At 34.7% G+C, this 14,696-nt stretch overlaps 1 protein-coding gene across 1 annotated transcript in view; it reads left to right on the top strand.

Annotated features, from left to right (window-relative positions):
* Positions 1–14,696, top strand: part of DENND1B (DENN domain containing 1B) — a 157,037-nt gene that overhangs the window by 105,251 nt on the left and 37,090 nt on the right. The window contains exons 12-14 of the mRNA XM_080624123.1: positions 2,852–2,897; positions 4,415–4,516; positions 12,479–12,604. Coding sequence (XP_080480249.1) covers positions 2,852–2,897; positions 4,415–4,516; positions 12,479–12,604 — 274 coding nt within the window. The remainder of the gene's footprint in view (positions 1–2,851; positions 2,898–4,414; positions 4,517–12,478; positions 12,605–14,696) is intronic.

Genomic DNA, 14,696 nt, shown 5'->3' on the forward strand with positions numbered 1-14,696 from the left:
TAATTATATTCGCATGAAATTAATTCCTGTAAAGGAGACAGCCAGTTTCATCAAATTTCTATGTAATTTCTTGGCAAACTAAGGCACTGATATAAGAATGTATGACAGCTTTGTCTGTGGATGATAAAGCATCTGTTCTACTGATGCTGTGGTAAGAATATAATGCAATTAGAAAATTCAAGTTGCAATTACAACATATCTTTTTATGAGATTTGGTCTCTTCTGAATTGGGCTATATACACGCCTGTTTACATGAGAATGGGACAATTATTTTCCAATTAACTTGCCTGTTTATCATAACATAGTAATTATTTTAGCCAATGATGCTGTAGATTAATAACATTTTTGGTAGCAACGTGCATAAGCAAGAGAGAAACTGTATAGCAGCTCCCAGTAGTGTCATAGTAAGCAATTTCATGTACATATTACAAAACTCTGCTGTTAGGCTTTCAGAATCCAGCAGTAATAAAATTCATTCTTTGCTGAAAATGATCAAATAGACTTTCCATACCTGCAATTTTTATTTCCTGTATTTTCAAGATGTTTATCTAATTAGCTTTGTACCTTTATTCTGTTAACTTCTCAAAATTGAAATGATGTAGCTGTTGCTTTGTTCTATAGAAAAGAGCTATACGCTACCCTTTTAAATGACAGATTTATTACTGGAGCAAATTGTCAGCTATTTTAAGTCAATACAGGCCTGGTGAAGCTGCTAGAAAAGTGTTGGTGTACAAGAAAACAAGTGTGCATAAAATGGATAGATGATATAGCACTTGTTCTCCCCATAGTTTCTTCAGTTCAGGTTATTTGTAACACTAAGATACTCTGATGCAATGAACCTGAGGATGTATTTTGCTGCATATTCAGCATATGAATCCTGTGTTACATGTCAGTCATAGTCATTCCCATTAGCTTGGTTGAAAGTTACGTAGTATAAAGCATTCTTAAAATTACTAAGTGTTTAAAGCTGTCTGATTCCTCTCTGAATATAAATGTGTGTCTGCTCTGTACGATTCCATGTAATTTGTGTTTAATCCACGAAGGCTTAAGGTCTTAGACTGGAAGAAGTCATCAGAGGTAATAAATTTTTCAGTGTTGGCCTAAGTGGCCATGTGGGGGCAGAGGGCTCTCCATTTCTCTTTCTGGCATTCCCATTGCCTAGAAACCTTAAGCCATACCAGTTTGTAGTCTCAGCAAACCTTTATTTCAATAGTATAAACATGATGAAAGCTTGTTTTGACCCCAGTCAGTTGTTTTGTTTGTCTGTGGTTTTTCAAGGGGTTGTTAGTGGTTTTTTGAGGTTTTGTTTTTGTTTGGTTTGGCATTTTTTTGTTTGTTGGTTTTTTTGTATGTTTTTTTTTTTGTTTTTGTTTTTTGTTTTTGTTAGTTTCTTTATTTTAACCTATCCTCTCCTGTTAATGGGAGCAATTGGCTAACCCATAGGATATACGGGTTTCTGAAAGTGACAGCAGTGGTAGACAGCTGAGAATTGCTACTTTTCTGCCCAGAAGTGGGACCAAATTGAGAAGGCCACTGGGAACTTATGCAGTGAAGCCTTTCCTTGGGCCTCAGGAAGTCAATCACCAATCAGTTGGTGCCAGACGGTGGCTCAGATTCCTGATCAAATTAATACAACGGGTTAAAACTTAAACAGGGGAAGAAATTCTTTATTGCGAGGGTGGTGAGGCAGTGGAATGGGTTGCCCAGGGAGGTTGTGAATGCTCCATCCTTGGCGGTGTTCAAGGCCAGGTTGGATGAGGCCTTGGGTGGCATGGTTTAGCGTGAGGTGTCCCTGCCCATGGCAGGGGGTTTGGAACTAGATGATCTTAAGGTCCTTTCCAACCCTAACTATTCTATGATTTTATGATTCTATTATTGTTTTATTATTATTTTTATTATTATTACTAATACAATGGGAGATTATTAATACAATTATTGTATGTCAACTATTTGTGCAACTTCGTGTAAATCATCTCATCTTCCATTTATTTTTCAGATAATGGTTTTATTCAGAGTTTTTCTCTTTAGTCCCATAGTATTTAATTTCCCACTGAGTTGCTTAAACCAGCTTATGTATTGCTTGCTTCTCTGGAGTGAATATGTTTAGTAATCTTGCAGTACTCAAAAGTGTAATGGTGATTGTTGGATGTTTTTTTTCCCTTCAGCACTGGATACTGAATATATTCTCAACCAGATATTGTCAGAACACACTCACTAGAGAAAGAAAGAGAAGATTATAGAAAACCGTGATGTTTCTTGCTTGCATACTGCAGGAGGTCTCACTCCAGAGGCTTTGTGTTGATATTTGTTTTATTTTGAGAATATAGTTCCTTGTCTTATCCAAATTGGAAATGAGAAGTTTACTATCTGAAGTTAAACAGGATACTATACAGCTTGCAAGCACCCACCAAGGAAGGGTTTCAGAAGCACACACAGAATCAAAAGTGGCGTTAATTTTGAGTTGCAGTGTGGTGATATTAACTCATACAATATTCTTCAGAATAGTGTTTTAAAACCAGTGTAGTTCTAAAGACCACTTTTGGAACAGCTACCAGGCTAGTTCTGCCATACGGTATGGTTGGTTATGGAAGCCAGGTATGGCAAAGTGGTTAGCCAGCTGTATACATCTTCTCACTCATACTTTACCTTTGATTTTGTGGTCATGCTTACTGCAGAGTAAATAAATAAATACCCTTGTCTAGTAAAAATTTCAGTAGCAATTGTCTTCATTTAATGCTAAACAGTGAATATTAAATAAGGACTCTACATTCCAAGATTTTAAATCTTTTTTGCTCCACCTGTGTTGTACTAGTTGGTACCTAAAACTTGACCTTTTCCTCTTTTCCTTCAGTGCACCAATGCCTTATCTAATTGGCGTCCACTTAAGCTTAATAGAGGTAAGTTTACTATTCACTTCTGCATACTGGTAAGCATGAGGTGTGTGTGTGCCATAAATGATAATGGAAATGCTTCTGGAAAAATCTCTGCGTAGAGAAATACGGAATTTAAGTCTCAGGTGCTTTGCAAAGTAAAAAATGGCTCTCTGAACCTTACTTGTGAAGTGGTTTATGGACACATGTAAGTTCTACATCATGATTTCTTCATGTGTCTATCTAATAGCTCAATTATGGTGTTTTTCCAGTCTTTTTTAGTGGTTCAGCAACAGATTTTCCCAATAATAACAGTTAAAATTTATTGTGGAGTCACCATCAATCAGAATTCAGCATCATTCTGATTTCCCTGATAATTTATGTTCTGTCCCTCTTAAAATCTGAGTCTAACATTTAGCCCATAACATTCGTAACTATTAATTTAGAACTGAGCAATTTTTACCAAAATCGAAGAGGTAGCCTTTTTGTATTTCAACATACAACGAAACAATAGAACTCACCTGAGAGATAAGTAATAGCTGGGTCATAAATAGATTTGGGGCATAAGCATTTGATGACACCATTAAGCCTATGTGTGAAGTCTGTTTATCATGCAGAGGAGATAATTTCTTAGGTAAATTTATTTGATTTATGTTCCTGCTAAAGCAGTTTCTACAGAACAACTCACATTTGCTAAGCTGATGAGGTGAGTTCTCCTCCTGTCTGAGCCACTAGCACTTTTGTGTTTCCTAAAAAGAGCCTTCTGTCATGTATACTTCTTAAGTCTAGGCATAGCCTTCTGTTCTCTCAAATCAGGTTCATATGACCTGCATACATGGATTGTAGTGTCTTGACAAGGATCTTTTTCCTTATTCTATCAGAAAATAATGGAATAGAAAGCCTTGCTCTGAAAAAGAAGTCACTCATTTCCTCCTTGACCGCACTATTCTGTGTTATTGTAGGACCATATAGAAAAAAGTTCCATCATTTTATTTTCTTTTTTTTCCTGAAAGGAGCAAGTCATTTAATTCTTAGCTGCTAGTCAAGTCCATTGATGGAAGATTGTTTAATCCATTTTTCCATAATATTAGTAGATGTCACATGCCTGGGACTTACATAGATCTGCAAATAATTACTAAATTTTCTCTGGGTTTCATCTGATTATATGCTTAACATCCTATCTGATTTTCACAAATAGGAGAGAATGAAATGTTGTTATAAGATATGTATAGCTCCAATATATTTAATTATGCTTTGCGTTAATCTCCGTTTTCAAGTATTCATTTATTGAATGTGCTTATATTTCAGAGATTATTAATATAACTATAACCTTACCGTTTGAAGAGGAGGGGATTTTAAAAGCTTCTCTGCATTCTGCATCTAATTCATAAATCCTGCACGTAAAGCTCAGAATATTGTCTTTGCCATTTTTGTCCCTTGTAGAATCATCATTTATAATGTAGCCTATGATAACAAAAATGCAGTTCCTGAGGATGCCATAGTAAAATGCTTTTCCACTTTTTTTTTTTCTCTCCTCTTAACAGAGAGTGAAAAACAGATCACTGGAGGATGTGGTTTTGCTAAATGTTGACACAAACACTCTAGAAACCCCTTTTAATGACCTGAACAACCTACCTGGTGAAGTGGTGAGTCTTACGGATATTTAATTCTTTTTTTCTTAATTAGATGCTTGAATTACTAGTAGTTATTTTTGCCTGGTTTTGCTGGTATAAAAGGAATAAGGGGGTGAAAAGCACCAAGACCCCTACATTTGAGATTTTTAGCTTTTTGACAGTTGAGGAGATGTTGAATGGAACATCATATTTCTCATTGTAAAAGTAAGATCATAATTATAAAGCTAGCTGCATTCATTAGGCATAGCTGCTTTAAACGCAAGAGTCTCTTCATCTCATCTTAATCATTATATTACAAAGTAGGCATTTCTGTCTGCCTAGTGGCATGTCTTGCAAAAGAACGAGAGTTTTTGAAGGCTAAAAGAAGAAGGGGGCCAATTATCGGCTTCTGCTTCCCTGCCACCTGCCAGCGCTTTTCTTTTAATTAATGATCTGATGGCACTGGTCAATATAATAAGAAATGCTTGTACAGTTGGGGTCAGAAAATTCAGGCTTTGATCTTCTTCAACTTTCTGAAACATTTATTTGTTTTCTCTAAATTATTTCAGTTTTATTTTAATCTCTTCTATCCTGCTGAGGGCTGCGTGAATGAAAACCTATACTGTTTGTCATTTGCTTTGGCAGAGCAAAGACTGCTTACTTAGAATTCTATTTGTAAATTAAACTGCAAACCCAGTTTGTCATAAAAGACATCTGATCCTTTTGAAATGACGAAAACTGTCTTTTGTCTGTAAAGGATGATAAATTAAGTGCCAGTTCCTTCTGGACTTTGATCTTGCAGAGGGTGTCGTCCCCCCCCTTCCCCCCCTTTTTTTTTTTTTTTTTTCCTCCTTATTGCCTATAGGGGAACATACTCTGTATATCATTTTAAATAGTCACAAAATTCACTTACCTTGTTTTTCCCAATAGAGCTCTAAAAGAATTTCATTGTGAAACCACTTTTGATTATTTAGTTATTGATGCTCGAGCTATCACAAATGGCTGTTGAGACAAAGAATTTTATATGAAAATGTGAAATCAAAGAGTTACATTTTCTGAAATTGTAAATCATAAAACCTAACTCTCTTAAACAAATTAGGGTGCTGTAGTGACATACTATGTCTTTTGGTTTTGTTGGTGATTTGTGTATATTTATTACAATAGAAATCAAGCTCTTGAGGGTTATATTAATGTAATTTCCCTTTCATTTTAATAATGTTAAAGTCTGGATTTTTAATAGGTCATCTGTTCTATCTTTTTTTTGATTCAGTATGTTAGTGTATGAAAAAGCATACAAAGGTATACACTTACATGTAGGTACACTAATTTTGCCTGTACTGTATTGTTCAAGAGTATAACCAGTTAAGTAAGAAAGGAGTCTTTTCTGGTGTGTCAGTAATTTTAACTGACCTTGCATTCGATGACTAAGGTTGAGGTTATAATGGCATGGAGGAACATACCTCTTGTCAAATAATAGCTGGATGCAGAATCGAGAATTAGGCATCATCTTCCATAAGATACTGGAGGTGTAGCTGAGGTCCTTCAAACAGGAAAAAAATGGATGTTTGTGCAATGAGAGGGACTTCTCATGTATTTTATAGGTGCATATTGGAATGATCTCTTAAATGAGTAGGCTAGCATGAAGAAAATAAGGATACAGATCTTTGTACATTTAGAAGTATATTCTCCCCCAGGATATATGCATGTTACTATTTTTAATGTTAATGAAGGTCATCCAAGTGTATGGGCTATACAGTAGACTTAAAATATTTGATTCCGTATCTAATATAGAACAAAACAGAGCAACCTATAAATATAAATATATTTGCAGAATTTGAGGGTTTTATAAGGAAGCTTTTAATTTTAATATTCCCATCTATTCCTCTACTTCAACCTGTAAAGCACTTTAATTAAAACAGCTTATTGGAAAACATGTACAATTTTAGTGGGAAAACCTCGGAACTAAAGGCACTGAAAATATCTGTGTTTGGCTCATAAAATGACAACATGTTTGTCCTCTTTTTGCATTCATGAGGGCCAGTGCAACTGCTAACATCTCAGTTAAAAAGTGTAAGACATAGGAGTGTAGAATCAAAATGGTAAGTTAGACTTAAAACATTAAAACAAATGTCAAAGATACTTGCACGTGAAACACTTTAACGTATATAAATAAACTTCATAAGTATACATACAAAGGCAGTAAAACTTCTGATGAAAAAATATGGTGAGTACCTCTGAAGAGTGTTAAAATGGAATGAAGAACTGAAAGCATAAAAGAAGCTGTAGTCTTACTGTCCCTTTCAAAAATTGATTCCAGGTTGGTTTTGCAGCCTAACAAAAGAAATGCAGTATTTTCAAAGAGTTTTCCAAAACTGTTTCTTGTGTCTGAAGGAAATTGAGTAATTATTTTCTTGATCAGTAAGCTTGATGATGTCCTCACAGCATACGTATTTAATAGCTTACCCGTGTATAAGTAATATGTCTATTAAAATGCTCTGATTGTGTATTTTTTCATGATAAATCTAAGCTTGAAAAAAACATTATATGGCATTATCTAATAAACTGTATAATAAATTAACTGAGATTTAAAGGCATTTTTAAATCATTCACTTAAGCATTTAAATTATAGTTACAGGCTAGATGACTTTCTATGCATGTGAACTCTATTATTCTGTCAGACTGACCAGTGGTCTTGACTGTGCAAAGGTCAGTGGTCACAGTTGTCCTGAATTACCAGTCCTTTTTTCATGTGGACCCTCTGCTGCGTTGCATGCTGTAATCTTCTTAATGGCTTCATTCCAATATTCACACGTAATATTTTAGATTTATTGACTGTTAGAAATACTACCATGCCAGTAGCAGTTCCGCTACTCCTAAGGTATTTAAAATTGGAAAAATAAATCAGTGCAAGACTTGCAGGAATCCTTTGTTTTCTGAGAGGGGGGAAAATCCCTCTTTTTCGTCTCTTCTGACAAGAACACTTGTTTTTAAATTTCATCATTTCACTGTGAATTTGTCTATTATTTTATAATTAAAAAAAAAAAAAAGAAAAGCAAATGCGTAGCTACTTCATGGGAGTAAATTTCCTAATGCAATAATACATAGATCACCACTTTAATAATGTAAGACATTAAAAAAAGAACGTTTGTGGTGTATGTGAATTAGTGTAGACCGTAGACAAATATTTATAAATTTTGAGCATGATCCTACAATACCTGCTTGCAGGTAACTGACAAAAAGACTACTCCTTTGCTCATATTTGAACACGTTCAAAAAAAGCTTAGAGAATTGAGGGCATTGCTTTTAGCAACCAAGTCTTATTGGTTTCTTCATAGACAAAGCAGAAATTTATAAATATGATTTTCAGGCTTTAGAGGTTTTTAGCATCTTCTCTGGTCATTAAATATTGTTAACAGTAAAATCTACAGAGCTGTTGAAACATGCGCGTAGCTTTTGCAGCATGTGGCGCCTACCCACTATGATGCAATACAGAATCTAAACAGGGTTTGGGAGTTTTAGTTTTGAGATTCCTAAACTCACAGGATTTTAACACTGTTTAACTGGGCATTTGAACGTTACTGTTCTAAAAGTAGCATTTGAGAAGTAGGCTGTAGTTGCCATAGAAAATTGAAGTTACTTTACTACAATTACTGGGAGTGCAAATTATTTCTGAAAATACAATGATTGGTAGCATTATAAAGAAGTTATGGTCAACATGTAGCAGTGAAGATGAAGAGGTTTTTTTTTTGTGAAATTCGCATATTATAATTTACTGTGTTTTCCCTATCCAAAAATAGCCAAAATTATTACTAACATATTTTAGAAACTCAGAGCAGTTTGCTGTGTTTGCAGTGTTATGAGGCAACTGTTTATTGTAAATAAATTCTTTAAGCTGAGATCCTGTTGAGCCTCGACGTAGTTTTAAAAGGTAGAATATGAGATTAAAAAGTACAATTAATTTTGAAAACATTCGTATTTAGTTGTTTTCATTTAAACAAGTATCTGTGTTTAAATGTTGGAGGGCTTTCTGAGATGTTGAAATTCTGTGTTTGTAGATAATATCAAAGATGTAGAAGCCCTTTCATTAACACTATTGATTTTAAATCGTATCAGATTCCATTTTGTTGTAAGGTTTTTGTTTCATTTTGTTTCTCTTCTCTGCTGTCTTCTCTCACTTTCTCCCTGCGGAGAGTGGGCTTAATTTTATAGTGACATGAACTGATGGGGAATGCCAAAAAAAAGTTTAAAATATAACAACTGTCACTGATACCAGAGAAATACCTGGATATCTTGTTTTCAGAGATCTGGTAGTCATTGGGAACCTCAGTGCATGGTTCTGCATTTCTCGCGCAACAAATGTTTTGAAGACTTCTATATGAGCTTAAATTTGTATGTGTGCTTAAATTTTTGCAGGAGCAAAGGCTTTGAATAATAGTTATATGATATTATTAATGTGTTGTTTAACTTTATGTGCTGTTCTATTCTTCTACTCACATGGATATTGAAGAGAGATTGATTAGTCATGCTTTTTTTCTGATCAGATAGTTGTATTTTAGGAATCTTAGAAAGGACATAGGGTGATTATTTTAGAAAATGATGCTTTTTGTTCTTATGACCAGCACAGTATGTTTCTACAATTTAGGTATACTGAATTCCGTATGAAAGCTAAATCACATCTCAATCTCATGACTTAATAAATCTCTGAAAAACTATTGTATTGATTTAAACCTTCCTGAAGCTCAGATTGCTCTTAATTGGTAGTGTTTAGCAATCCACTGAAGTCACCTTTCTGTGAGAAGTCATTGCTAGGAGAAGATAAAAGCTGTTTGCTTCTAGTGTAAATTAATAATACCATTTCTAAAATCGATTCCTAGTATCTTCCATAAATAAATTTTAACAGCATTCTAACCCCTGTGGTTTGATTTTGAGTTATTTTTCTTATGTAACTTTGTAAAAGGCTATTTTTGCTTAAGACATGCAAAGAATGGGAGAAAAGAAGCTTGGCATTTTAATCATAGATAGCTAGATGGATTGAATCATACATGAGGAAAAGATTTTGATAAAGATAGTACTTGGTATTTTTTTTTTTTTTTTTTTGCTTGATATCAGAATTATGTAATTTCTTTGAAACCTGAAGACCTATTAATGATGTCACCAAAGGGATGTCTTGTTTTTAGGTTCATGGATCTAAGCAATCACAATCCTGCTGTGCACCAAGTCCTCCTAAGTAGTTCAAATCATCCAGTCTCTCACCTATACCTACTGTATTGACTGTAATAACTATCACTCTGATTAAACTGTGGACCTGGGAGAACTTGCCAGTAACATACCCAAAAGTTCAGCTGGATTTGCCATCACTTGGTGTTGGGATAAGCCCTGAGTAGGCACTGTCCCTCTGCGTGCATGTTTGCTTACCTCAGCAAGCAAACCTAGGCAGGTATCAAGGGTCCTTCAGACTCCAGTTGTGACAATGGGGTAATCAGGGTTGTGTCTCACATTATCTCTGCAGACTTTTTCTTAAGAGAACTATGCTCCTAGTACTTCTGCAGAATAATCAAATAGAGCTCTTCCTGCCTTTTACTATTACCTCCTGAGAAATGCAGAAGTTGGAGGAACTTTGAATTCCAGCATAGCATTTCTGAGGCTCAGACTCCCTCCAGAATGGCAGCACAAAAATGTGCATCTGTGCTACACATTTTTGTGCTGGAGAACCTGGCTCTAAATTGCCGGCCCATTGTGATGTTCTTAATATTGTTGAACTCATAACTTACGAATACTGCAGTGAAGCAGGAGATTTGTTGCTTTCTATTGTTCTTTTTAACAGGTTTTTGCTTAAAGCATCCTGTTTATTGACTTACGTTAGGGTATATAGGGCCTGCCAGAATTAAGAAAATCAGAAAATACTATTTTCTTTCACCTCTCCCACATTATCCAATAAATCCTCTGCTCTTACATCATCTTTACCTCCTTTCTTCTCTTACCTTGTCTTACCATCTGCCATAATTTCCCCCAAGCTCACAAGGTATAATTTAGAAGAATGTAGACTTAAAAGAATATAGAGAATTTTCTGCCTTTTCCCTCCCTTGCATTTAGAAAAGCTAGGCTTTGTCTGTCATGCCAGAGACAACATTTTAAGATTGACAATTCTTTTTTTTATCTCATGTTACTGCTTATGTTTTCATGAAACTGAGCTGACATTGATGGGCAGATTTCCCTTCTACAAAGGATATATACATTTATTTCCCCTGGGATTAAATTGACCTCATTTTTAATAACTTTGAAATAATCATACAATCCAGGAAAAAAAACCACAAAAACAAAAACAAAAAACCCCAAAACAACAACAACAAAAAAAATCCCAAACCAAAACCATGCATTTATTTTTTCAACCTTGAACTGCGAAACAGATTTTTGTACTCAGACTTGTACTTTTTTCTATTCTTTTGAGGTGTAAGGAAAAAACGTAAATGAGCATTGGTGTATGCTTTCCATGGGCTAAACGAATCAGGCTCCCAACTTTTATCTAGATCTATGGAGCTTGGATATAAATTGAAAAGATCACAGCTATGGGGAAAAGACCTATACTGTAAGGGCTTTTCTGCATAGATTATGAACATCATAACTCAATAATTTTTTTTTTCAAAACTATAGTTATAATTGGACCCAATGGGGGTCTCTCTCTTTGATCAGATCACAGTAACTGTGACTTTACACTGGAAAATGTCACTACTATGAAGGTTTATCACCTGTAGAGCTGGTCTTTTCTCTGATGCCATGTTCAGTTCTCATTAGCATTATTCAAAGTTTAGTTGTTAATTAGGTTGACACTTCAATTACAATCATCATCTACAAGAGCAGTCAGGACTGCTTGCATAAAGAAACAAAGATACTCATTCTTGCATGTATTTCTGAAAGAACGAAAGCTGTCTTGGTGATAGTTTGTGTTTACAATGTTTTGTTTAAATAATAACTTTATTACTTTATATAGCATTTAGTGACTTAAATATTGCCTTATTGGCTATATTGCAATACAAAAGGATGTAGAAATATGTATTCTATATAATTGGAATTGACTTCATTCTCCCAATGTCCCTCATGATGAAAATCTGGGGAGTGTAGGCTATAACTGGGTGTAATTCCGCATATCTTTAAAGAATACTGTAATAATTTCAGAATAACAAGAATAACGTGATTTTTCTCCAAAGTATCTCTGAGTAAGAGTTATCTAAATTTTCTTTCTTTCTCCTAATTCTATATAATCAGTGATTGCCATTTGCCAAGTAAAAAAAGACAGACCTCCTTAAAAAAAAAAAATCAAAAAAAATCAAGCACTAAAATAGATTTTTTTTTTTTAATTTAATTTTTTTTTTTTTTTTTAACTGCAGCTGCCTCCTAAGTGGTGGTGTTACTTTTTTTTCCCTCCTTTCAAATATTCTTATCTTTGAGGACAATTCTAAAGGCAGGGTAGCACTGAATTTACGCAAACTTCTCAACTATTTAACAGTGGTAGCAGGTACTCCCATGGTGCATGGGAAATTATATAAGACAGTAATTTGACTTTAAAAAAAACCCCTAAAACTGAATAGAAAGTGGCCATTAAGAGTCGTTAAAAATAAGCCTTTGTAGCACAAATAAAAAATATCCAACTGTCTCCATTCAAAACAAGTAGGTACATGTTATGATTGAAAAAAAAGATTCTGCAGAAAAGTGGCTCACATGCATTTTACTGTAAAATAATTAAACTTATTTATGTCAAGAGGCCTTGGGAAAAAGAGAGCATAAACCAATTTGCATTAGCACTCTACCATCATCCCCTGCTTTCATTTCAATTAACAGACCAGCAGGTGCTCTTTGCAGTTAAAAAGATAAGCTATCAAGGAGGAGGATGAATTTTTGGCTGACCTGTAGACACCATGGTTTGCCTGCTGATTGGGTTCGTACCTCGCTGTACCAATTTCTGAGGTGTTAATTTAACTGTTCCACTCTGTCGTGCAGGTCTCGGCCTTGAAAAATAAACTGAAAAAGCAGTCTACAGCTACGGGTCATGGAGTAGCCAGGGCCTTTCTTCGGGCACAGGCAGCACTGTTTGGATCCTACAGAGATGCACTAAGATACAAACCAGTAAGGCTTCTTCTTTACTTCTTTACTAATTTATGAGAGCATGGTCTCATTCTTTGCAAGAAAAATATGAAGTGTTTTAGCCCAGTCAAAGAAAATGTTATACATCTTACTCTATGCTAAGGATACATTGGCAGTTCTGAAGACACTACCACCTCCTGACAATGAGTTATACCGAAAAATAAATACTCGTCCAACCAGCTATTTTCTTGTTTGTAACACTTGTATAAATTATTTAGTGTAAAATCAGATTGTATTGATGAAACTACTAGCATGCAGTTCAGCTGGTTTAATGTGGTGAACTGAAGAGGCTGTACCTTTGACTCCATTGTTTGTCACTTCACTGGTCTAGAGACTTTGCTGTTTGAGGCCAGAAGCTTTTTATTTCCTAGCAGAAGTCATATATAAGTCAAACATGCATCTTTTCTCTCATACGCTTATCTTGATTCCACTGAGAAGTTAGCAGAAATGAAAATCCATTTAATCTCATCAGAACTTCAGATTTTGTATTTCTGCCATTTTGCTAGTAGTCAGTAGATGAATGTGCTATGCGCTTTCATCGTTTCTGGTTTATGAGGGTGGCACATATTGAGCCTATTAGAGAGAAAATGGTTTGTGAGAAACAAGAGATTAATTTCATCAGTCAGTCCAGGTTCTTATGGTTTTTGTACACTACTGATAATAGTTCCTTCTGAGGTGGAGGGAGGGTTGGTGTGGGTTTTTTTGGTTTGGTTTGGGGTTTGTTTTCTCTTTGTGTGTGTGTGTATTGCTTTTGGTTGGGCTTTTGGTTTGGTTTCTTTTTTTTGTCCACTGGTTGCATAGAAAAAAAGATTTTTATGAAACCATTGTGGCCTGATAGGGTTTTTTGCCTTTTTTTTGAGATATGTTATTTCAGAATATCTCAACAAGTAGAAGTCTGCTGGCGAATACTGGCATGTCTTGGATTGGCATCAACTTATCCAAAGACAAAGCATATTTGAAAAACCAAATAAATTATTGTTTTGAGCTGTGTTCACATGGTTTTAACTAATCTTATATTATACAGAAATTTTGTTCTGGATTAGTAGAAACTAAGAGGAGTTGTCCCATGATTGTTCAGCTCGTTCTACATGTGCCTTTTCAACTCAGTTTAATGCATTGTGAATTGGGAAGTTCAAAAAAACTAGTAACATTTGACTGTATCAGCACTATTTCTGGAATTGCAAAACTTGTGAATTCTTATTGCAAAGAAAATACTAGCCTCTGCTTTGGAGTTTGCGGTGCTAGATCTAATATGCCACAGCTATGGGCTTTATTTACATTCTTTCAGGAGCTCAAATAGAATTCATGTAGAACATTTGTAGGTGGTATACTTAAATGAGAATATTTTCCTGTATAGATTTGGAATACTTTTGCTAGATTTAAGCTTGCCAGATTTTCAGAATCGAGCACCAAGAGGTTTTGGGGTACCATTTCTAGGATCACAAACATCTGATGAAAAATAATATATTTGGATAGTTATCAATTGCTTGGTAGTTGAAAAATGTGTTTAAGTGATCTATTTTCCTTGCAACAGTGTGATCTGTATGATTTTAACTTGAAACATGAAACAACTGTCATTAATATTCACTTTGAGTAAAGAACAGCTTTAATAGTGTCTGTACTCATCCAACACTTCACTCCAAACGCTGTTCATCACATTGAACACCCATTCTGTGCAACTGTTTGTTTTCAGCAGGGGACAGATTCTCCTTGGTATAGCAATATGTCTTGAACAAACGTCTAGCAATTACTGAAAAAAAGTGATTTGTGAAATGGAAAATGGGAAGCTTCAGGGATCTTGAAAAGAGTTCATGGGACTCCAAAAGACCATATGGAAAATTTGACTACTTTAATACAGACAGGAAATTTGACATATAATAGATAAAGGTGATCATATATGTTTGTGTAATAAATGATAACAAAAAAATTGTCTTGGTAAAATTTTCCAAGAAAAGTGGAAATAGTTGTTTTTTTCTGATTTCGTCATGATACTGAATTAAAGAAATTGCTCAAGTTGATATAACTGCAAAATGTATTTTTGTAATATACTACACTTTACCTTAGTAAATACTGT

This window comes from Psittacula echo (assembly GCF_963264785.1).
Source record: "Psittacula echo genome assembly, chromosome: 7".
Lineage (NCBI taxonomy): Eukaryota > Metazoa > Chordata > Aves > Psittaciformes > Psittacidae > Psittacula > Psittacula echo.